Below are 24,763 nucleotides of genomic sequence, written 5' to 3' on the forward strand. Positions count from 1 at the left end.
TGTCATGGGGCAGGGCAGATTTGGGGGACCAAAAATCCACCCCAAGGAGCAGGTTTAGGGGACCCAATACCCATCGCATAGGGCAGGGCAGGCGGGGGGAACCCCATATCCATCAGATAGGGCAGATTCGGGGGACCCCATACCCATCCCATGAAGGCAGGGCAGATAGGGGTGACCCTATATCCACCCCATGAGTGTGGGAGCAGCTCGGAACACCTGGCATTCGTTTTCGAGAGTGAAGGTTAGGATTTGTTGTGCCAAGCCCTCGAAGTACTAGTTTTACAAAGTCGGGTCGGAGGATGGCTTTGCGTACGCCTGGGAAGATGTGGCTGGGGACAGTCACCAGCGTGTGTACGGAATGTTTTTATCTTTAACTGTTCTGAGGACTCGCAAACATCCCAGCCCAGCCAGATACGCGCTCCGGGGTTAGGAGTGTGGGCTGGATGCCCTTAGTTCTTCCCAGATCCTTGTTGAAACGTATATAAGTTCGGCCCTCTAGCGAAATAAACGGAATCTCGTACAGACGGCTTGAGCGCTTAAATCAGTCGCTGCAATAAGTACAGGGCAGATGGGGAGGACCCCAGACCCACCCCATGGGGCAGGGCAGGTTTAAGGGGACCCCAGACCCACCCCAGGGGTTAGTCGGGGCCGCGGCCGGGGGTCTCACCGTGTCGAGGGAGGCAGCCGCCCGCATGTCGGGCAGGAAGCCCACCTCCAGCACGTGCAGCAGGAACTCCTGGCTCTCCACGCCGTAGACGCGGTCGAGGAAGAGCACCATGGGCGCCTTGTGCTCCGGCACGAAGCTGGCCGCCATCCGCGGCTCCACCAAATTGCCATCTGGATGGGGGACCGGGGGGGCGGCAGCGCTGGTGGGGGGGGCTGCGCCCCTGCCCACAGCCCTGCCTGTGCCCACCCCGCTCCTCCAGGGAGGGATGCTTGCCCCTGGATCACCCTGGTGCCCCCCCAGTCTTCCTGGGCATCCCCCTGTCCCCCCAAAACCTATGCCCCCCCCCAGTCTGGCTGGGAACCCCAGTCTGCCCCCCAAGCCTGGTGTGTCCCCCCCCAGCACCACAGTCCCCATTTTGCTGGGCACCCCCATGTCCCCCCAGTGTGTCTGAGCACCCCATGCCCCCCCCCACTGCGGGCACCCACCTTTGCCAAGGGCAGGGATCTGCAGGGGGAGGCTGATGATGCCCACCAGGTCCTCGAGGGGTACGAGGGAGCGGAGGATGGCTCGGATCCGCAGAGCCTCCCCCTTGCCCGCTTGGATCAGCTGGGGAGTGGGATGGGGGGGTCACACCAGGCCTGGACCTGCTGTGTCCCCCCCATGTGTGTCCCCCCCCGGCTCCTTACGTGCATCTCGGGGGCACAGCGACCCAACAGGTCGATGAGGGCGGCGTAGAAGGACATGATGGCGTTGCCCAAGTGCACCCGGTTCTCCTCGGGCGGCTCTTCGCCCCCAAACCTGCGGGGGACAGGGGGGTCAGGGGGTGGGTGGGGGCATCACGGGGACCCCCAGCATCCCAACAGCATGGGGACCACAGGGTGAGGGACCGCCAGGCATCACCCTGGCGTGGGGACCCCCAGCATCCCTGTAGCATGGGAAAGGGGGGGCATCATGGGGACCCCCAGCATCCCTGCAGCATTGGGGACAGGGGCAATTGCAGCCCCAGCCACCCCCCTGGCCGTCCCCAACCCAGTGGCCCCTATCCCATCCCATCGCATCCCATCCCTTCCCATTGCATCCCATTGCATCCCATCCCATCCCATCCCATCCATCCCCTCCCGTCCCCGTCCCACGCACGGCTCCCGCCGCCGCTCCCTCCTGCCGGTGGGCCCGTCGCGGGCAGGGTCCTGGGCGATGTGGAGGGCGTCCTGGATGGCGGCCAGCAGCCCGCTGCCCCCCTCGCCACGCAGTGCCGGCCCGAAGCACTCGGGTCGCCGGATCAGCAGACGCACCACCACGTTGGCGTTCTCCTCCACGCTCTCCCCTGCGGCACCAGTGGGCTGACAGGGACCCCCAGGGACGCCCCCGGGATGGGCAGGGACCCCCAGGGTGCCAGATGGGGACACAGGGACCCCCAGGGTGCCAGAATGGGGACACAGGGACCCCCAGGGTGCCAGGTGAAGGTGAGGGGGCACGGGGACCCCCAGGGTGCCAGGATGGGGACACAGGGACCCCCAGGGTGCCAGGATGGGGACACAAGGACCCCCAGGGTGCCAGGCGAAGGTGAGGGGACACGGGGACCCCCAGGGTGCCAGGATGGGGACACAGGGACCCCCAGGGTGCCAGGTGAAGGTGAGGGGGCACGGGGACCCCCAGGGTGCCAGGATGGGGACACAGGGATCCAGGGGTGCCAGCCTCAGCACACAGAGACCCCCCTAGGGTGCCAGGCTGGCATAAAGGGGATGTGTGGACCCCCAGGGTGCCAGACTGGGGACATGGGGGTGCAGGGACCCTGAGGGGGGGGTCAAGGATGGGGAGGACACAGGGACTCCCAGAGGGCACAGATGGGGACATGGGGGTGCAGGGACCCCCAGGGTGCCAGGATGGGCACACAGGGAACCCTCCCCAGGGATACCTCCCCCCCCCCCCCCAGCTCACCATTGACGAAGACGGCGAAGCGGAGGAAGTCGAGGTAGCGCTCGCCCCCGCAGGGGTTCCAGCCGATGTCGGGGTACCCCTTGGAGAGCAGCATGGGGCAGCTCTGCAGCCCACAGCTCGCCAGGTACGTCACCACCTGCGGCGGGCACCCACCTCACCCAGGGACCTCGCACGAGGACCTCCCTCGCACGAGTACCTCGCACGAGGGGTCATGTTCCCCCCCCACCCCATCCCCAGGGCGCCCACCTTCTCCAGGTCCTGCTCCTTCAGCGCCAGCGCCAGCTCGTTGTTGTCGATGACGGAGGCGGCTGCCACGTCCAGGGGGGTCGAGCCCCGCATACCTTTTTGGGGGGGGGGGGTCAGGGTGCGCAGACACAGGGCATGGGGACGTGGCTTGTGGGCACCCGGGGCTGCTGGGGGGCTGCGGGGCCAGGCTGGGATCAGGGGGTGCAGGGACACCCCCAGGGTACCAGGTTGGAGGTGTGGGAACCCCCCCCATGGTGTGAAATTGGGGGCTACAACAGGATACAGGGACCCCCAGGGTGCCAAATTTGGGATACAGGGACCCCCAGGGTACCAGGTTAGGGATGCAGGGACCCCCAGGGTACCAGTTTAGGGATACAGAGACCCCCAGGGTGCCAAATTTGGGATACAGGGACCCCCAGGGTACCAATTTAGGGATGCAGGGACCCCCAGGGTACCAGGTTAGGGATACAGAGACCCCCAGGGTGCCAAATTTGGGATACAGGGACCCCCAGGGTACCAATTTAGGGATACAGAGACCCCCAGGGTGCCAAATTTGGGATACAGGGACCCCCAGGGTACCAATTTAGGGATACAGAGACCCCCAGGGTGCCAAATTTGGGATACAGGGACCCCCAGGGTACCAGTTTAGGGATACAGAGACCCCCAGGGTGCCAAATTTGGGATACAGGGACCCCCAGGGTACCAGACTGGAGGATGCAGGGGACAAGGGGGGCTCATCTCTCGGGGGATGCTGCTGGCAGCAGGCAGGGCAGGGGTGGCAGGGAGGGGACGGGGAGTGATGAGGGGTGGTGGGGGGTACGGGGAGGGGGTGCCGGCGGGGCGATGGCTCACCCAGGCCGATGCTGCTGTTCTCCAGCAGGTAGCCGAGGTGGTCGAACATGGAGCGCTGGTTCTGCCGGCTGATGCGGCAGAAGTAGCAGAGGAAGCGGCAGCAGTTGGTCACCATCTTGGGGAAGCGAATCTCCTGGGGAAGAGAAAGCGGGGGGTGACACCAGGGGGGTCAGACGCCACCGGAGGGGACACACGGGGTTGGGGACATCCAGGGGAGGGGGCTCACCTTGGACTCTCCGCCGCCCAGCACGCTGACCATCACCTGCATGACGGTCTCGTGCATCCCCAGCGCCCGCATCAGGTTGGGGTGCTGGTAGAAGACCTTGTTGTTCATGATGTTCCTGGGGTGGGGGGGGGAGGCAAAAAGGGACACATGGTGGGGGGGTCGCTGCAGGGTGCCTGGGTGTTCAGAGGGTGCCCAGGCTAAGGAAAACGGGGTGCCCAGGGGAGATGTGGGGGTGCCAGGGGGGAGTGAGGGTGCCCAGGGTGGGATATGGGGTGTTGGGAGGGCAGCGAGTGCCTGGGGGGGGGGGGGGAGAGGACAGGGGGTGTCTGGGGGACACAGAGGGACATGGGGTGCCCAGGGAGGGGACATGGGGTGCCTGGGGGGTACCAGGTGCAGGAAGAGGACAGTGGGTGCTGGAGGGAGTTGTGGGGAGTCGGGGGGGGGGGGGTTGTAGGGTGCTGGACAGGGATGTGGGATGTCTGGAGGTGATGCAGGGTGCCCGGGGGGGACACACACAGGATGCTGGGTGGGGATGTGGGGTGCCTGGGGAGGGTGTGCAGGGTGACTCGGTGGGGGATATGGGGGCTGGATGGGGACGCAGGGTGCCTGATGGGGACACAGGGTGCTGGACGGGGATGTAGGGTGCTCAGAGGGGGACGTGGGGTGCTCAGAGGGGAAATGGGGTGCTCAGAGGGTGGTATGGGGTGCTCAGGGGGGACACAGGGTGCTGGACGGGGATGCAGGGTGCCTGATGGGGACAATGGGGTGCTCAGAGGGGGGTGCAGGGTGTTCAGAGGGGGATGTGGGATGCTCAGAGAGGACAGCGGGTGCTGGATGGGGATGTGGGGTGCTCTGATGGGGACATGGGGTGCTCAGAGGGGACACAGGGGTCTAGATGGGTGCTCAGAGGGGGACGTGGGATGCTCAGAGGGGAAATGGGGTGCTCAGAGGGTGGTATGGGGTGCTCAGGGGGGACACAGAGTGCTGGATGGGGATGCAGGGTGCCTGATGGGGACAATGGGGTGCTCAGAGGGGGGTGCGGGGTGCTGGATGGGGAAGTGAGGTGCTCAGAGGGGGATGTGGGGTGCTCAGACAGGACAGAGGGTGCTGGATGGGGATGCAGGGTGCCTGATGGGGACATGGGGTGCTCAGAGGGGACACAGGGGTCTGGGTGGGTGCTCAGAGGGGGACGTGGGATGCTCAGAGGGGACGCAGGGGTCTGGATGGAGATGTGAGGGGCTCAGAGGGGACGCAGGGGTCTGGATGGAGATGCGAGGGGCTCAGAGGGGACACAGGGTGCCCACGGCGTGCTCCGGGCACCCACCCGATGCTCTGGATCATGAGGTTCTCCTCCTCGGGGCCCATCTGGACGATGAGGAGGGAGCGGATCTGGCCCAGGCACTCGAGGAGGGCGGTGGTGTCGGGGACGGAGAGGGCGCTGATGGTGTAAGCCTTGGGGAGGGCGCGCACCAGCTCCCCCAGGCCGTCGTACTGCCGGTGCAGGAGGCTGAACATGGCGCGCACCAGTTCGGGGCTCTGGATGAAGGACTCCTGCGCCCAGTGCACCATCGTCTGCGAGATCAGCTCCTGCAGCGTGCCTGGGCAACGAATGGCGGAGAGCTGCGGCAACCCCCCGGGGACGGGGACGGCTGCTTGGTGGCTTGGGGACGGCCCGAGCCCCCCAACACCTTGGGGACACCTTGGTTGGCACCGTGGGGACACCTTGGTGGGCACCTGGGGGACAGCTCTAGATGGGTGGTGACGTGGGGACACCTTGGGACAGCCTGAGCCCACCACCGCCTTGGGGACACCTTGGTTGGCACCTTGGGGATGGCTCAGTTGGCACCTTGGGGACAGCTCTAGATGGGTGGTGACGTGGGGACAGCTTGGCACAGCCCCTGTCCACCACCACCTTGGGGACACCTTGGTGGGCACCTTGGGGACAACTCTAGATGCATGGCAACTTGGGGACACCTTGGCACAGCCTGAGCCCACCACCGCCTTGGGGACACCTTGGTGGGCACCTTGGGGATGGCTCAGTTGGCACCTTGGGGACAACTCTAGATGGGTGGTGACGTGGGGACAGCTTGGCACAGCCCCCATCCACCACCGCCTTGGGGACACCTTGGTGGGCACCTTGGGGACAACTCTAGATGCATGGCAACTTGGGGACAGCTTGGCACAGCCTGAGCCCACCACTGCCTTGGGGACACCTTGGTGGGCACCTTGGGGACAACTCCAGATGGGTGGTGACTTGGGGACAGCTTGGCACAACCCCTGTCCACCACCACCTTGGGGACACCTTGGTGGGCACCTTAGGGATGGCTCAGTTGGCACCTTGGGGACAACTCTAGATGGGTGGTGATGTGGGGACAGCTTGGCACAGCCCCCGTCCACCACCACCTTGGGGACACCTTGGTGGGCACCTTGGGGACAGCTCTAGATGGGTGGTGACTTGGGGACAGCTTGGCACAGCCTGAGCCCACCACCGCCTTGGGGACACCTTGGTGGGCACCTTGGGGACAACTCCAGATGGGTGACGACTTGGGGACAGCTTGGCACAGCCTGAGCCCCCCACCACCTTGGTTGGCACCTTGGCCAGTGCCTTGGGGACACCTCGGTTGGCGCCTTGGGGACAGCCTGGCCACGACCTGGGGACATCTGAGTGGGCACCCAGGGGCCACCCCATCCCACTCCCCCCGTCCCCCCCTCACTGGGCACCGGTGGCTCCTCAGGGGGTGCCTCCTCCTCCGTCGCTGTCCCCCGGAGCCCCACCACCTTCTGCACCAGCCCCAGCAGCCGCTGCCGCAGGGACGCCTCCTCCTCCTCCTCCTCTTCCTCGCCTGCCAGCTCAATGCCTGGAGGGGGACAGTGGGTCACAGGGGGGCCCATGTCCCCAAAGCGGGGGGGGTCCCACACTCCTGGGGTTCCCTGGGCTCCCTGGATGGGGGTCCCCATGCCCTCAGGGTCCCAGGATGGGGGTCCCTATGCCCTTAGGGGTGGGGGTGTCTCTGTGGTTGTCCCAGGGGTTGCCCCTGCACCCCTGGATGGTCCCCGCACCCCAGGATGGGGGGGGGTCCCCATTGCACAGAGTGACCCTGCACTCCCCTTACATTGGGGGGAGGGCCTTAAAAGGGGATTCATAGTCCCCCAGAGATTGGGGGTCCCCCAATGTCCCCAGGGGGGTGGGGGTCTCCATACCCTGGGTGGGGGTCCCTGTGCCCCTGGGATGGGGTTGTCCCCTTGTCCCCAGTGGGTCTTGGGATAGGAGGTCCCCCCACCACCAGGATGGGGGTGTCCCTGTGCCCCTGGGGGTCCCTATGCCCGGAGGGGGGGAGTCCCGGTGCCCCGGGGGGGGGTCCCGTCTCACCGCAGTGTGCCAGCAGGTCATTGTGGAAGTCGAGGAGCTCGTCACGGATGTCCTCGGGCACCGGGCACTCCTCCTCATCCGCCCCCCCCTTGTACTGCAGCAGCATGTTGATCTGGAGGGGGAGACACAGGAGGATACGGGGGGACACTGGGGTCAGCGGGACCCATCCCGCAGCCATGACCCCATGCACAGCCCTGTGACCCTACACCCACACCCGCACACACGTCCCTGTGTCCCCGTGTCCCCATAAATGTCCCTGTTTCCCTCTGCACATCCTTGTCCCTGTCCCTGTGTCCCCACGCATGTCCCCGTGCACATTCCTGTTTCCCACGCACATGCCCACGCATGTCCCCATGGGTGTCCCCATGCACATCCCCATTCTCAGTGTATGTCCCCACACAGGTCACTCTTCCCTGTGCATGTCCCCATGATCCCGTGCACATCCCGGTTTCCCACACACGTCCCTGTGGGTGTCCCCATGCAAGTCCCCATTCCCCGTGCATGTCCCCACGGGTGTCCCCAGTCCCCATGCGGGTCCCCATGCACATCCCTGTGGGTGTCCCCATGCGTGTCCCATGTCCCTGTGCACGTCCTGGTTTCCCATGCACATCCTCGTGCACATCCTTGTGCACGTCCCCGTGTCCCCATGCATGTCCTCACGCAGGTCTCAGATCCCCGTGCATGTCCCCACAGGTGTCCCCACTCCCCATGCGTGTCCCTGTGCATGTCCCGGCTTCCCACGCTCATCCCCACGCTCATCCCCATGGGTGTCCCATCTCCCCGTGCACGTCCTGGCTTCCCACGCGCATCCTCGTGCACATCCCTGTGCATCTCTCCGTGCATATCCCCGTTCCCCGTGCATGTCCCCACGGGTGTCCCCAGTCCCCATGAGTGTCCCATGTCCCCATGCACGTCCCGTCTTCCCACGCTCATCCCCATGGGTGTCCCCATGGATGCCCCATGTCTCCGTGCACGTCCTGGTTTCCCACGCGCATCCTCGTGCACATCCCTGCGTGTGTCTCCGTGCACATCCCTGTTCCCCGTGCATGTCCCCACGGGTGTCCCCAGTCCCCATGAGTGTCCCATGTCCCCATGCACGTCCCGTCTTCCCACGCTCATCCCCATGGGTGTCCCCGTGGATGCCCCATGTCTCCGTGCACGTCCTGGTTTCCCACGCGCATCCTCGTGCACATCCCTGCGCGTGTCTCCGTGCACATCCCCGTTCCCCGTGCATGTCCCCACGGGTGTCCCACGTCCCCACACACATCCCAAGCTTCCCACACTCATCCCCACGGGTGTCCCCTCTCCGGCGGCCGTCCCCCCTCCCCACCTGCTCTTGGGGTGGCGAGCGGAATTCGCGGGTGCGCCGGGCGGTCTCGGCGGCCGACATGGTGAGCGCCCGCATCAGCTGCCCGTAGCGCCGGCGCTGGTCGCGCTGCAGCCGCTCCACGTGCCGCTCCGAGAAGGCGACGATGGCCTCGACGCGGTGCTGCAGCTCCCGCTCGCAGAAGTACTGCAGCAGGTTGCACATCTGCGCCCGCAGCGTCAGCGGGGAGGTACGGGGGGAGGGACACGTGTGTCCCCAAAGTGGGGGGGCAGTCGGGGGGGGGGTCCCCAGGGACGACTGGGGAGCTGGGAGTGGATCTTGGGGAGAATTGGGGACCCTCCTGGGGGTCCCTGGGGATGGAAGCTGGGGACGGGGACAGTGGCTGCACTGGAAGAGGACATGGGGACAGGCACCCCAGGGAGGGGACATGGGCCACCCAGGGCTGTGAGACCCCCCCCCGGGGGGAGTCATCTCACCTGCAGCTTGACCGACTCAGGCAGCTTCATCTGCAGCAGCCCTTCCTCCAGCCCTTCCTTCTCCTCCTCCTCCTCCTCTTTCTCCTTCTCCTCCTCCTCCTCCTCCTCCATCTCCCCCGCCTCGATGGCCTTCCTCCGCGCCTCCTCCTCCTCCTCCTCGCCATCGGCTGGGGCCTCCCGCCGAGGCTCCCCAAAGACCCTGGGCTCGATCATCTGGAGGACGCGGCGCACGTCCTCGTCCCCCAGCGCACCCACGGCCAGCAGCGCCGACACCAGCTTCAGCACCGGCACCAGCTGGAATTCCACGCTGCCGCCCACCGGATCCCGGGCGTGGGGTCCCCCGCCGGCCACCGCCTCCGCCAGCATCCTGATGGCCCGAGCCCCCAAAGCCCCCAAGGGGATGCCGGGACTGAGCGGCGCCCGCCCGCCGCCGGCCGCCAAGACGAAACAAGGTTCGGCAAAATGGGGCTGGGGTCGCAAACAGGCGCTGGGACCCACGCCGGGGGGTCCGGGCGCTTTCCCGCCGTCGGGGAAGAGGGTGATGCTTTTGGTGGCTTCGGTCATGGGGATGATGAATTCGGCGCTCATGGAGGCGCGGGCGCGCTGGGCGGCGTCGAGGTGCATGGCCAGCAGCAGGTCGTAGTAGCCGGCGCGCAACGGTCCCGGCAGCTCGGGGCTCTCGATGGCGAAGAGGAGCTGCGCCTGGTCCACGTGGCTGCAGAGCGCGTGGGCCACCCGGTTGTTCCCCAGGGCGCAGACGGCGCAGTACAGCTTCAGCGTGTGCCACTGGAACCGCAGCAGGTCCAGCTGCTCCGACAGCTCCATGATGTCGATGCACCTGGGGGGAACGCACGCACGGGGGTCGGCATGGGACGCCTGGGGGTCTCGCGGTGATGGGACAGAAGGGGACATGACACCTGCGTCTTCTGGTCCCCTGGGGATGGGACCCCTGGGGACGTGACACTGAGGTCTCCTGGGGATGGGACCCCTGGGTCCCCCGAGAATGGGACTCAAGGGGACACGACACCAGGGTCTCCTGGGGATGGGACTCTGGGGGGCCCTGGGGATGGGACACCCAGGTCTCCTGGGGACAGGTTCCCTGGGTCCCCTGGGGATGGGACCCCTGGGTCCCCCAAGAATGGGACTCAAGGGGACACAACATCTAGGTGTCCTGGGGATGGGACCCCTGGGCACATGACACAGAGGTCTCCTGGGGATGGGACCCCTGGGTCCCCCGAGAATGGGACTCAAGGGGACACGACACCAAGGTCTCCTGGGGATGGGACTCTGGGGGGCCCTGGGGATGGGACACCCAGGTCCCCTGGGGATGGGACCCCTGGGTCCCCCAAGAATGGGACTCAAGGGGACACGACACCCAGGTCCCCTGGGGATGGGACCCCTGGGTCCCCCACCTCTGGGGTCCCTGGGGGTGGGATGACTAGGTGATCCCCCCAGTGATGGGTCCTCGGGGTCCCTTTGGGGTACAACAGAGGTCTTCCAGGGATGGGACCCCTGCAGGTACAAGACTGAGGTCTTCCAGGCATGGGACCCCTGGGAGTACGACCCCTAGGTCCCCCTGGAATGGGTCCCCAGGTCCCCTAGGGATGGGATGACTAAGTCCCCCAGGGACTGGACCCCCGTGTTCCCTGGGGGTACAACACCTAGATTCCCTGGGGATGGGATGATTAGGTCGCCTGGGGATGGGTCTCCTGGGGGTACAACACCAAGATCCCGAGGGGACAGGACCCCTGGGTGCCCAGGAGATGGGACACAACGTCAGGGTCCCCTCAGGGGAGGACATATGGGCGTCCCTTGGGGCTGGGACACATCGGGGTCCCCTGGGAGCAGGACATGCAGGTCCTCTGGGACACGATGCCAGGGTCCCCTGGGGCAAGACATCAGGGTCTCCTGGGGGAAGGACACCTCGGTCCCTTGGGTGGCAGGACACCGGGATGCTGGGGTCCCCTAGGGTGGCGATGGGGAGGACGGGGGTCCCCGACCTGTTCTCCTCGGGGATGTGGAGGGCCATCATGACGAGGGGCTCGGTGCACTCCACCACCCAGCCCTGCCGCTCGCTCAGGCGGGTGGTCTCCACGCCCAGGAACTCGTTGGGCATACGGCTCCAGGTGACGGGCGTCAGGAGCTGGATGGCCAAGCGCGGCGGGCACTGCGGCTCCGGGTTCTTCCGCTCGCTGCTGAACATGGCGGCCGAGATGGGCATGATGTTCTGGGGGGGCACAGGGGGTGTGAGACGGGGTGGACCTGGGCATCTGGGGCGCCTGCTGCCCTCCCCCTCCTCCCCAAGACCCCCAGGTTCTCCTCGGTCCCTCCTACAGACCCCACAACCCTTCGTGGACCTCACTACCTCCCCAGTGGTCCCAGTTCTCCTGGGTCTAGACCCAAAGACCCCCAGCACAGGGGGTCCAGCTTTCCCTTGGTCCAGACCCCACTATTTCCCCACAGACCCCATTACCTCCCCCAAGGGTGACCTGGGGGGCAGGGGGGGGACCCAGGTGTCACCTTGAGCTTGCCCAGCTCGAACTGGATGACGTTCTGGCTGGTGGGGAGGGCGAAGACGGCCGGGAAGAGCTTGGTGTTGGGTTCCACCTGCACGGACGAAGGCGCTGAGACCAGGGAAGGAGCTGCCGAGCCCCCAGCGTGGTGACAGAACCCACCCCAGCCCGTGTGGGGGGCCGTGGGGGTGCAAGGTGGGGGGGGTCCATCCCACCTGGAAGAAGGTGTTGATCTCCTTGCCGTTGGCGGTGAAGGTCATGAGGCCGGTGGCCAGGTCCACCAGGCAGCCGATGACCAGGTCGGTGTGGCTGACCCGCGCCTGCTGCGTGGTGCTGGCAAACTCCCCCCCCCACACCATGTAGCAGTTGCTCCGCTTGATGCTGGGGAGGGAGGAAAAGGGGGGGTGGGCTGGGGGGGCCAACCTTCCCCATTGCCCCCTCAAGGGACCCCCCCCAGGTCCTGAACCCCTTCCCCATCACCCCTTGCAGATGCCAGTTTGGGGATCTCAGTTTGGGGGTCCTCTTCCTCCTTGCCCGCCCCCATCGGATCCCCGATGCCCCCCCCACCCCTGCTCCCGCGGTACCTGTCGTGCACGTTGCCCTTGTCATCACCCATGGTGACGGTGACGGTGCGGACGCGGGAGAGGTCGAAGGTGGGGTCGTGCTGGTGGAAGTCGGGGGTCACCCAGCCCACCCAGACGCTGGAGGGCTCCTGCCCCGCGAAGATCCGCACCGAGTAGTAGTACTGGGGGCAGAGAGGTCGGGGGGGGCCGTGAGGAGGGGGGACAGGGATGGGAGGGGGACAGGGATGCAGGGATGGAGACAGGGACCATGGGGATGGGGGACAGGGACCACGGGGATGGAGACAGGGATACAGGGATGGGATGCAGGGATGGACACCATGGGGATGGGGACAGGGATCATAGGGATGGAGACAGGGATACAGGGATGGGATGCAGGGATGGAGACCACGGGGATGGGGACAGGGGTGCAGGGGTGGGGGACAGGAATGGGGGACAAGGATGGGGGACAGGGATGCAGGCACAGGGGACAGGGATGGGGATGGGGACCAGGATGGGGATGGGGGACAGGGACCACAGGGATGGAGACAGGGATACAGGGATGGGATGCAGGGATGGAGACCACGGGGATGGGGACCACAGGCTGCCAGGATGGGGAGAGCAGGATGCTGGGGTGGGGGTCAGGGTGCCAAAAGGAGGGACGGGGACACCAGTACAGGGATTTGGGGGGGCCACACCCCCACCTACCGTGGTGGTGTTCATGATGACCTCGGGGTCGTCACGCTCGTCGGGGACCACGTCCTCCTCGAGACGGGGGACGGTGGGCACTGCGGGGGGGGGCGTGAAGGGCGTCTTCCTGGCCTTGAACAGGAACCTGGGGGGCATGGGGGGGGGGTGTGTGAGGTGGGGCACCTGACCCCACACACCCCACAGCTCTGCTCACCCCATAGCCATTTGTCCCAGGACCCCACCATGGGACAATGCCCTCCTGCACCCCCTCACCCTGCCGTGGGACAATGCCCCCCCCGTGCACCCCAAAACGCTGGGATGGGGCAATGCCCCCCCTAAACCTGCCGCGTGACCCCCATCCCGTCCCCACTCACCCCCTCCGGGTCTTGCCCTTCTCGGTGGTCGCATCCTTCTCGTTCTCAACACGGGGCTGGTCCCGGGGGGCCGGTGTGGCCGGACCCCCCCCAGGCCCCTTCTCGCCCTCGCCTTCGCCTTCAGTGTTCCTGGGCCCGGCTGAGCGACGGAGGCGCTCAAATTCGGAGAGGGGTTCGAGGCTGACGTCCTCGGGGGGCTCGGGGGGGGCCTGGGGCAGGGGGGTGGCCCCGGGGGTGCAGCGAAAGCGAGGGTGGAACTGGACGGGGAGGCTGAGGCGGAGGAAGAGGAGCTCGGGCGACGTGGCCGGGGAGCTGGGGGCTCGGTGGGCTAGCCGCAGGCACGGCGGCGTCTCCACCGTCCCATCCATCCGAGTCACCTGTTGGGACCCCCCCCACCGGCGAGGTGTCACGGTAAGGGTGGTGATCCACAGGGATGGGGGACCCACAGGGATCGGGGACCCCTCCGGGGTGGGCATCACCCCATCATGGGCATTGGGGAGCCCTTGGGGGTCAGGCATCCCCCCATCCCAGGGACCCACAGGGATCGGGGACCCGTCAGGGATGGGAATCACCCCCCCGGGCGGGGGGACGACCCTCAGGTATTGGGGACCCCCATGACAACATGCATCACCAACTTGGGGACACCCAGGGATCAAGGACCCCTTACACCCTGGGACTCTGCAGGGATGTGCATCGCCCAGCCCTGGGGACCCTCAGGGACCCCCTGCACCCAGGGACCCCCTCAGCACCATGCATCGCCCAGCCCTGGGGAGCCCTGGAGACCCCCACATCCAGGCACCCCCAGCACTGTACATCACCCAACCCTGGGGACCAGGGACCCCCCAGCACCGTGCATCACCCATCCCCAGGGACCCTCACACCAGGGGACTCCCCCATTCCCCCCCCGCCGCCCCGTAACTCCCATGGGACCAACCCCATCCCACCCAGGCTCCCCCTTGCCCATCCCCTGACCTCCAGTTGGGGGTGGTCGGGGGGCACTGGGGCGAACTGGGGGAGGCTCTTGCTGAACCAGAGGGTGATGGGTCTCTTCATGTTGATGGCGAAGGGCTCGTAGCCCTCCTGCAGCCCGCAGATGCTGAAGAACCGCAGGCTGCCCACCTCCTGCCCCAGGTTCAGCCGCCCCTCCTGCTCCAGCCCCAGGCTGCACACCGGCACGAAGCCTACGGCGGGATGGGGGGGTCAGCGCCCGGACCACCACCACCACCCCCCCATCCCCGTTCGACCCCCCCACCTCACCCTCGCCCACGTCGAAGTCCTTGAAGGCCAGCTCGGAGCCGGCGTCGCTGATGAGGACCTCGCCGTTGAGGGTGAAGGTGATGTGGCTCTCGGTCAGGTCGATCATGCAGCCCACCACGTCCCCCGCCTGCCAGGTCCGGCCGAAGGGTTCGCTGCCCACGTGCCAGCGCTGTGCCTGGGGGGGACACACACACAGAGGCTTGGGGGGGGGACCTGGGGCAATGGGGGATCCAGGGGATGTGGGGCGACGGTGGCATTTGGGGAGCAGGGGGGACCTGGGGCATCAAGGGGAACGGGGGTCCCAGGGGGTCAGATGGGACCCAGGGGTCCTGGTGGCATATGGGGGACCGGGGGGGGTTGGGGCAATGAGGGAACCAGGGGTTGTGGGGCGACGGTGGCATCTGGGGAGCAGGGGCGACCTGGGGCATCAAGGGCAATGGGGGACCCAGGGGAATTTGGGGGGGCAATGGGGGTCCCAGGGGGTCAGATGAGACCCAAGGGTCCTGGGGCACTGGTGGCATATGGGGCATCTGGGGGGATCTGGGGCAATGGGGGACCTGGGGGCATATGGGGACCCAGGGGCAATAGGGGACTGGGGGTCACGGTGACATTTGGGGACCAGGGAGGACCTGGGGCAATGGGGGATGGACAACCAGGGGCATTGGTGGTCCCGGGAGACCTGGGGCACGGGTGGCATTTGGGGACCAGAGGGGACCAGGGCCAATGGGGGGGACATGGGGTGTCAGGGGCTATGGGGGTCCCAAGGGAGTATGGGGGTCCTGGGAGGGTCTGGGGATCCCAGGGGTGCTATGGAGGTCCCAGAGGGGTCCCAGGGGGGCTATGGGGGTCCCAGCGGGCTATGAGAGTCCCAGTGGGCAATGGGGGTCTCAAGGTGAATATGGGGGTCCCAAGGGGGTCCAGGCATCCCAGGGATGCTACAGAGGTCCCAGAGGGGTCCCAGTGGGCAACTGGGGTCCCAGGGGGAGTATGGGGGTCCCCGGGGGGTCTCACCCGGTGCCCATTGAAGACGTAGGCGAGCTCGTCGGCACCCAGCTCGGTGTCGGGGCGCAGGTGGGGACGTGCCCAGCCCACCCGCATCTCCCCGGTGGTGACGGCCTCGAACTCGAAGTACCACTTGCCGGTCCGCACCGCGTAGCTCCGTTCCGCCCGGAAGATGCGAGACTTGTCCCCCCGTCCCCGCGGCATCCCCTGGGCGGCTGTGGGGGGGACAACGGGGTGTCGGAACCCCCCGCAGCACCCTGCACCCCCCCCCATGGCACCCTGCCTCCTCCCTGAACCCCCAAAGGGCACCCTGAACCCCAGAACAGCACCCTGCATCAGCTCTGCACCCAAAAATTGCACCCTGCACCCCCCGACGGCACCCTGCATCTCTGAAGATCACGCTGCAGCCCCCAATGGCACCCTGCCTGTTCCCTGCACCCCCCAAACAGCACCCTGCACCCCCAAAGGGCACCCTGCATTCACATAGAGCACCCTGTATGCCCAAATGGCACCCTGCCTCCTCCCTGCACCCCCAAACATCACCCTGCACCCACAAAGGGCACCCTTTGCTCCCCAAAACAGCACCCTTCATCCTCCATGCACCCCCAAAAGGCACCCTGCACTCCCAAACAGCACCCTGCACCCCCAAACAGCACCCTGTACCATCTCTGCTCCCCCCAAGGGCACCCTGCACCCCCAAACAGCACCCTGCACCCACAAAGGGCACCCTGCACCATCTCTGCACCCCCAAACAGCACCCCGCACCCCCAAACAGCACCCTGCACTCTCTCTGCTCCCCCGAATGTCACCCTGCACACCCAAATAGCACCCTGCACCCCCAAAGGGCACCCTATACCCTCTCTGCTCCCCCCCAAGGGCACCCTGCACCCCCAAACATCACCCTGCACCATCTCTTCTCCCCCAAACAGCACCCCGCACCCCCAAACAGCACCCTGTACCATCCCTGCTCCCCCAAATGATACCCTGCACCCCCAAATAGCACCCTACACCCCCAAAGGCCATCCTACACCCCCTCTGCTCCCCCAAGGGCACCCTGCACCCCCAAACATCACCCTGCGCCCACAAAGGGCACCCTGTGCCCCCAAACAGCACCCTGCACCCCCAAACATCACCCTGCGCCCCCAAACAGCACCCTGCGCCCCCAAACATCACCCTGCACCCCCAAACAGCACCCTGCGCCCCCAAACATCACCCTGCGCCCCCAAACAGCACCCCGTACCATCTCTGCACCCCCAAACACCACCCTGCACCCTCCCTGCACCCTCCAAGGGCACCCCGCACCCCCGAATCAGGTCCCGAAAACGGCACCCTGCCTCCTCCCTGCACCCCCACAACGGAGCCCTGCCCCCCGCAAAGGACCCCCCCCCAAAGGCGGTGACTCACGGCTCTCCTGGTCGGGGGGCTCGATGTTGTATCCGTAGCCGAGCAGGGTGCGCACCGCCTGGCACAGGCTGTCCCGGTTCGTCTTCTTGGTGCGCTCGTCCAGGAGGTGGTAGGGCACCAGCCGCGGGTTCCGCTTGTTCTTGATGTCCTGGGGATGGGGGGGACACGGGGACACCGCCGCCGTCAGTGCGGGGACGTGGGGATGGGGGGACGTCACCGCCGTGGGGGTGGGGAGGTGGGGACACCGCCTCGGTGGGCGTGGGGACATGGGGATGGGGGGACATGGAGAACCACCGTGGGGACGTGGAGAACCACCATGGGGACATGGGGATGGGGGGACATGGGGACGTGGAGAACCACCATGGGGACGTGGAGAACCACCATGGGGACATGGGGATGGGGGGACATGGGGACGTGGAGAACCACTGTGGGGACATGGGGATGTGGAGAACCACCATGGAGACATGGGGATGGGGGGACATGGGGACATGGAGAACCACTGTGGGGACATGGAGAACCACCATGGGGACATGGGGACGTGGAGAACCACCATGAGGACATGGAGAACCAGCATTAAGACATGGGGATGTGGAGAACCACCACGGGGACATGAGGATGGGGGAACATGGGGACGTGGAGGACCACTGTGGGGACATGGAGAACCAGCATGGAGACATGGGGACGGCGGAACATGGGGACGTGGAGAACCACTGTGGGGACATGGGAATGTGGAGAACCACCATGGAGACATGGGGATGGGGGGACATGGGGACATGGAGAACCACTGTGGGGACATGGAGAACCACTGTGGGGACATGGAGAACCACCATGGGGTATATGGAGAACCACCATGGGGACATGGGGACATGGAGAGCTACCATGGGGATGTGGGGACATGGGGACACAGGGACATGGAGAACCACCATGGGGACATGGGGATGTGGAGAACAACCATGGGGACATGGGGACGTGGAGAACTACCATGGGGACGTGGGGACATGGAGAACAACCATGGGGATGTGGGGACATGGGGACACAGGGACATGGAGAACCACCATGGGGACATGGGGACGTGGAGAACCACCATGAGGACATGGAGAACCAGCATTAAGACATGGGGACGTGGAGGACCACTGTGGGGACATGGAGAACCAGCATAGAGACATGGGGACGGCGGAACATGGGGACGTGGAGAACCACTGTGGGGACATGCGGGGACATGGGGATGTGGAGAACCACCATGGGGACATGGGGGTGGGGGGACATGGGGACATGGAGAACCACTGTGGGGACACGGGGACGTGGAGAAACACCATGGGGACATGGAGATGTGGGGACGCGGGGACACTGCCACTGGGCATGGGGACACCACCACCATGGGCATGGGGACAAGGGGGCACAGAGCTCCCACAGCCATGGGCATAGGGACACAAGGTGGGGGGCACAGCGTCATGGCAGGGGGCACAGAGGAACCCCAACCCTGAGCATGGGGAGACGCGGGCAAGGGGACACGGGGACCAGAGCAACACGGGGGGTCCCGGGGGACGTGGGTGCTGGGGAGGGGGGTCCCGGGGTGGAGGGGGGGTCCCGGGGTGCCCCCCACCTGCAGGGTGCTGTAGGTCCATCCCTGCTGGACGCGGTCGCGGGCCCAGACGTTGTGCCCGTTCTCGGCCAAGCGGTCGACCAGCGTCAGCTGCGCCGGCGTCAGCTTCACGTGCGCCAGGTCCAGCGGCGCCGGCTTGTACCCGTTGGACATCGTGTACCTGGGGGGGGCACCGCCTGAGACCCCCCCCGCCGCAGGCAGACACCCCCCCCCCGCAGTGATCCCAGACTGGGACCCCCTGAGACCCCAAACAAGGTTCCCCCTAACTGGGAGCTCTGCCGACCGAGGACCCCGAAGCCAGAAGACCCCATCTGGGACCCCCCACACCCAGTTGGGGACCCCCCCACTACCTGGGAGCTTCCCCAACCAGGGACCCCCCCCAAAAGGACCCCTGACCCAGGGGACACTTGAGTGGGACCCCAAACAGGGACTCCCCGTTGGGGACCCTCAGCCAAAGACCCCAATCCAGGGGACCCCTGGCTGGGACCCCCACATTGCAGACCCCCAACCAGGGACACCCCCCCCCATCAGGGACCCCCCAACCAGGACCCCCACCCTGCAACCCATCACCTCCCTGACAAAGGCGCCCAAATCCCCCCCCAAACCAGTAAAACACCCCCCGAAAACTGCGACCCCCCCCAACCCAAGTCCCCCACCCCATCCCCAGCAGCTCTAGGGGTCCACCCCCCCCAGACCCCCCCAGACCCCCTCCAGACCTCCCCACACCCACGTTTTAGGGAGTTTGATCTTTTTGAGGTTCTCCTCCGCTTTCTCGTCGGCCATGCCCACATGGCAGCCCAGCGCCAGCAGGGTCCTGGGGGGGACCCCAAAACTCAGCCCCCTGCCCTGCCAGGGGGGCACAGCATGGGGGGGGGACCCCAAAACCCATCTCAACCACATCCAGGGGGCACAGGGTGATGGGGGACCCTGAAACCAGCCCCCCCCCCTCCCGGCCCATTTTGGGGGGGACATAGCAAAAGGGGGGGGACCCCAAACTCAGCCCAGACTAGTCCAGGGGGGCACAGAGTGATGGGGGACCCCAAAACCCAGCCCCCTCTTCCCAGCCCAGTCTGGGGGGATATGGCAAAGCGGGGGGGGACACCCCAAAACCCAGCCCCAGCCAAGTCTGAGGGGATATGGCAAAGGGGGGGGACCCCAAAACCCAGCCCCAGCTCCTCTTCCCAGCCCCCCAGGCCCACGATGACGCCCCAACCTCCCCCCTGGTGCCCCCCCCGACCCCCCCCCCCTCACTTGAGGGTCTCCCCAGACATCTGGAGGTTGTAGCTCCGCTCGGGCTCGGGCAGGCTGTGGAAGCTCAGCAGACAGGGGTGCAGCCGCCGGTTGTCATCCCGGATCTGGGGGGGGGGGGGGGGCACAGGGTCAGCATCCCCCCCCTCCAGGAGGACCCCAGACCCTGGTGGGGATGGAGGTGGGGGGCTCTGCCATGGCACCAGGGTGTCCCACTGCACCCCAGGGGCATTGGGGGGGGCTGAGAGGGGGCTTGCTGCACCCCAAGGGGGTCGGGGGGGGCTCAGGGGGTTCCACTGTACCCCAGGGGATTTGGGGGGGGGGGCCTCAGGGGGTCCAAGGAGGGTTGAGGGGCTCAGGGGGTCCCACCACACCCCAGGAGCACCCGGGGGGCTCGGGGGGGGGTGTCTGTCCATCCCCGGGGGTCCCACTGCACCCCAGATGGATTGGGGGGGGTTCATTGCACCCCAGGGGGGTTAGGGGGCTCTCAGAGGGGGTCCACTGGACTCCAGAGGGATTGAGGGGGGGGGGGTCAGGGGGTCCAAAGAGGGTTGAGGGGCTCAGGGGGCCCCACCACCCCCAGGAGCACTCGGGGGGCTCGGGGGGGGGGTGTCTGTCCGTCCCAGGGGGTCCCACTGCACCCCAGATGGATTGGGGGCGTCAGGGGGGGCTCATTGCACTCCAGGGGAGCTCAGGGGTCCCAGGAAGGTTGGGGATGCTCAGGGGGTCCCCACTGCACCCCAGGGGTACTCGGGGGGCTCGGGGGCGGTCTGTACATCCTGGGGAGACCCACTGCACCCCAGAGGCTCTGGGGTTGCTGGGGGGGGCTCGGGGGGGTCCCCAGGACTCACAGGGCCGTAGGTCCAGCCCTGCTCGATGCGGGTCAGGGCCCACAGCTCGTGGATGTTCTCCGCCAGCTTCTCCCGGATGCGCTCCAGGTGGGGGGGCAGCACGATCTGGGGGGGGGGAGCACAGGTGAAGGAGTGGGCACAGCCCCGGGAGGGGACCCCAAAACCAGCCCCCCAAATCTCCCCAGCCTCCAGCACCCCAAACTCCTAGCTGGGCACCCCTAGCCCTCTCCATCTCCCAGCATCCCAAATCCCCATCCAAGCCCCCCCAAGCCACTCCTTCAGCACCCCAAAACCCCCACCCAAGCCCCCCAGCACCCCAAAACCCCCATCCAAATCCCCCCAGCACCCCAAACCACCCCTCCAGCACCCCAAAACCCCCACCCAAGACCCCGTCCAAGCCCCCCAGCACCCCAAACCACCCCTTCAGCACCCCAAACCCCAATCCAAGCCTTCCTCAACGCCTCCAGCACCCCAAACCCCCATCCAAGCCCCCCAGCACCCCAAACCACCCCTCCAGCACCCCAAACGCCCACCCAAGCCCCCCCAAACCCCTCCAGCACCCCAAACCCCCATCCAAGCCCCCCAGCACCCCTCCAGCACCCCAAACGCCCACCCAAGCCCCCCCAAACCCCTCCAGCACCCCAAACCCACCATCCAAGCCCCCGTCCAAACCCCCATCCAGCACCCCAAAACCCCCATCCAAGCCCTCACCGACTCCCCAGCACCCCAAACCCCCCACCCAAGCCCCTGTCCAAGCCCCCCAGCACCCCAAACCACCCCCTACCACCCCAAACCCCTACCAAAGCCCCCCAAACCACCCCTCCAGCACCCCAAAACCCCCATCCAAGCCCCCCAGCACCCCAAAACCCCCACCCAAGCCCCCTCCCCACCCCCAAACTCCCCCCCCCCGGCCCCCACCTGGAGGGTGTCCACGGGGCAGGGGGTGAAGGCGGTGTGGGGCAGAGCCTGCGTGGGTCCCAGGAGGCTGCGGGTGCCGGGGGGTCCCTCGCCCCGATACGCCTTGATGGGCTCCAGGCGCAGGCGCTCGCGGGGCAGCAGGGCCTCGGCGCAGGGCGAGTACCCGGGGGGGGGCAAGAACTGGAACTCCCCGTGGCGGCCCCCCAGCAGGAACCGCAGCCTGGGCGGGGGGGGACGGTGGAGCTGTGAGCCCCAGGCCCACAGCATCCCCCCAGCCCCCCCAACAACCCCCCCAGCCCCACATCCCCATGGCGTGCCCCCCAGCATCCCCCCCAGCATCCCTCCTGTGTGCCCAACACCCCCCCTACCCCCACAAGCCCATGGCATGCCCCCCACCATCCCCCCAGAACCCCCCCAGCATCCCTCCAGCCCCCCAAAATCTCCCTAAACCCCTCCCAGCATCCGTCCAGCCCCCCAGCATTCCCCCAGAACCCCCCCAGCATCCCTCCAGCCCCCCAACATCCCCCTAAAGCCCCCCAGCATCCCTCCAGCCCCCCAGCATCCCCCCAGAACTCCCCCAGCATCCCTCCAGCCCCCCAACATCCCCCTAAAGCCCTCCAGCATCCCTCCAGCCCCCCAGCATCCCTCCAGCCCCCCAGCATCCCTCCAGCCCCCCAGCATCCCCCCAGAACCCCCCCAGCATCCCTCCAGCCCCCCAACATCCCCCTAAAGCCCTCCAGCATCCCTCCAGCCCCCCAGCATCCCTCCAGCCCCCCAGCATCCCCCCAGAACCCCCCCAGCATCCCTCCAGCCCCCCAACATCCCCCTAAAGCCCTCCAGCATCCCTCCAGCCCCCCAGCATCCCCCCAAACCCCCCCGAATCCCCCAGCAACCAGAAGACTGCAGACCCACACCCCACAGCATCCCCCCATCACCCCTCCCCAGCATCCCTCTAGCCCCACAGCATCCCCCCCAGAACCTCCCCCCTCCCCAAATCCCCCAGTAACAAAAGGACTACAGACCCCCAGGTACCCCCTAACCCCCCCCCCCGTATCCCCCCCCCCAGCATCCCCCCCATCACCCCTCCCCAGCATCCCCCAGCAAGCAGAGGACCGCAGACCCTGGGGTACCCTCAGCACCCCGCAACCCCTCCATCACCCCGAGATGGGCTGGGGGGGTGGTGACAGGCAGGGGGCAGGGGACAGGACCCCCCCCGCGGCCTCACTTGACGCCGGCGGAGAAGCTGGCGACGGGGGAGAAGAGGGCGTCGAGGTTGAAGCTCTCCAGGACCCCCTGGACCGGGCAGCCGTTGATGCGGAAGGAGGCACTGGGCACCCCCAGGTCCAGGCAGCAGCTCACCACGTCCCCGGCAGCCAGCGCCCGCCGCTGCGGCGAGGCCACCGCGCGTGCCACCCCGCCTGCGGGACACGCCGTGGCACCGGGGGGCACGGGGGGGCACGGGGGGACACGGTACGACGGAGGTGGGGGACGCACGGGGGGAGAGGCGTCACGCCAGGGGATGTGCCGTGGGACTGGGGATGCGCTGTGGCACACGGCGTGGCAGTGGGGACACGTTGGGGGACACGCCGTGGCACCGGGGGGGCATGGGGGGACATGGGGCACATGCCAGAGGACACACCGTGATGCTGGGGGGGACACACCATGGGAGAGGCATCACACCAGGGGATGTGCCGTGGGATGGGGGACACGCTGTGGCACACGGCGTGGCACCGGGGACACGTTGGGGGACACGGTGTGGCACCGGGGGGGGCACGGGGGGACACGGTGTGACACCAGGGGACAGGGGACACGCTGGGGGACGGGGGGGGCACACCGGGTGTGCAAAGAGGATTTATGGGGGTGTGCAAAAGCAGCTCCCGGGGCGTGCAAGGGAGCGGGGGGCACGGGAGAAGGGGGCTTAGGAGGGTGTGCACGAGGGGACGTGCACGAGGGGGGTCCACGCACGAGGGGGGGTCTGTGCACAAGGGGGGTCCGGGCGGGCCGTACCTGTCCAGAGGTGGAGACCGTCGAAGGCGAAGGAGCAGAGGTCGTCGCCGGCACCGTTGCCCCCCCAGCCTTCGCCCCCCCCCGGGTAGGGGCTGTAGCCCCCGGCTGCCGCCCAGCCCACCCGGAGGTGGGTGGGCTGCGCCGTGAGGAAGGGCTGCACCCGCTCCACCGCCACCTCGAAGTACCACTTGCTGTACTGCGTCGAGCCCTCGTGCGTCCCCAGGAAGATGTTGGGGCGCACGCTGCGGTGGGGAGGAGGGGGTCAGCGCCGGGGACCCCCTAGGAGCACCCAGAGAACCCCAGGAGCACCCCGAGACCCTCAGGAGCAACCCATGGGCACCCCGAGATGCCCAGGAGCACCCTAAGAACCCCAGGACTCCTCCAAGACCTCCAGGAGCATCCCATGCACATCCAGAGACCCCCAGGGGCACCCAGAGACCCCCAGGAGCCCCCCAAGACACCCAGGAGCAACCCATGGGCACCCCGAGATGCCCAGGAGCACCCTAAGAACCCCAGGACTCCTCCAAGACCTCCAGGAGCATCCCATGCACATCCAGAGACCCCCAGGGGCACCCAGAGACCCCCAGGAGCCCCCCAAGACACCCAGGAGCAACCCATGGGCACCCCAAGACCCCCAGGAGCAACCCATGGGCACCCCGAGATGCCCAGGAGCACCCTAAGAACCCCAAGACTCCTCCAAGACCTCCAGGAGCATCCCATGCACATCCAGAGACCCCCAGGGGCACCCAGAGACCCCCAGGAGCCCCCCAAGACACCCAGGAGCAACCCATGGGCACCCAGAGACCCCCAGGAGCACCCAGAGACCCCCAGGAGCCCCCCAAGACACCCAGGAGCAACCCATGCGCACCCAGAGACCCCCACGGGCACCCAGAGACCCCCAGGAGCACCCAGAGACCCCCAGGAGCCCCCCAAGACCCCCAGGAGCAATCCATGGGCACGCTGAGACCCCTAGAACCACTCAGAGAAACCCAGGAACATCCCATGGGTACCCAGGAACCTCTCAGGAGACCCCAGGACCCCTCTGAGACCCCCATGAGCACCCTAAGACCCCTAGAAGCAACCCAAAGGTCCCCAGGACCCCCCAGGAGCACCCCAAGAATACCAGGAGCATCCCATGGGCAGCTAGGAGCACTCCAGGATGCTCCAGGACCCCTCCAAGTCCCCTAGGAGCTCCTCAAGACCCCCCAGGAGCACCCCAATTCCCCCAGGAGCA

General features: G+C 67.1%; 1 protein-coding gene across 1 annotated transcript in view; it reads right to left on the minus strand.

Annotated features, from left to right (window-relative positions):
• RYR1 (ryanodine receptor 1) overlaps window positions 1-24,763 on the minus strand; it is a 66,161-nt gene that overhangs the window by 30,745 nt on the left and 10,653 nt on the right. The window contains 30 exon segments of the mRNA XM_075021120.1: window positions 668-837; window positions 1,153-1,273; window positions 1,354-1,465; window positions 1,805-1,991; window positions 2,606-2,741; window positions 2,852-2,946; window positions 3,704-3,836; window positions 3,930-4,044; window positions 5,254-5,527; window positions 6,644-6,787; window positions 7,300-7,411; window positions 8,630-8,830; window positions 9,103-9,940; window positions 11,103-11,329; window positions 11,623-11,709; window positions 11,831-11,996; window positions 12,200-12,360; window positions 12,884-13,010; window positions 13,240-13,616; window positions 14,212-14,420; window positions 14,497-14,671; window positions 15,508-15,713; window positions 16,903-17,050; window positions 18,506-18,665; window positions 19,236-19,319; window positions 19,757-19,860; window positions 20,605-20,709; window positions 21,523-21,742; window positions 22,748-22,940; window positions 23,530-23,771. Of these exon segments, the coding sequence (XP_074877221.1) occupies window positions 668-837; window positions 1,153-1,273; window positions 1,354-1,465; window positions 1,805-1,991; window positions 2,606-2,741; window positions 2,852-2,946; window positions 3,704-3,836; window positions 3,930-4,044; window positions 5,254-5,527; window positions 6,644-6,787; window positions 7,300-7,411; window positions 8,630-8,830; window positions 9,103-9,940; window positions 11,103-11,329; window positions 11,623-11,709; window positions 11,831-11,996; window positions 12,200-12,360; window positions 12,884-13,010; window positions 13,240-13,616; window positions 14,212-14,420; window positions 14,497-14,671; window positions 15,508-15,713; window positions 16,903-17,050; window positions 18,506-18,665; window positions 19,236-19,319; window positions 19,757-19,860; window positions 20,605-20,709; window positions 21,523-21,742; window positions 22,748-22,940; window positions 23,530-23,771 (5,629 nt within the window).

This window comes from Buteo buteo, chromosome Z (genome assembly GCF_964188355.1).
Source record: "Buteo buteo chromosome Z, bButBut1.hap1.1, whole genome shotgun sequence".
In the NCBI taxonomy this organism is placed as follows: Eukaryota; Metazoa; Chordata; class Aves; order Accipitriformes; family Accipitridae; genus Buteo; species Buteo buteo.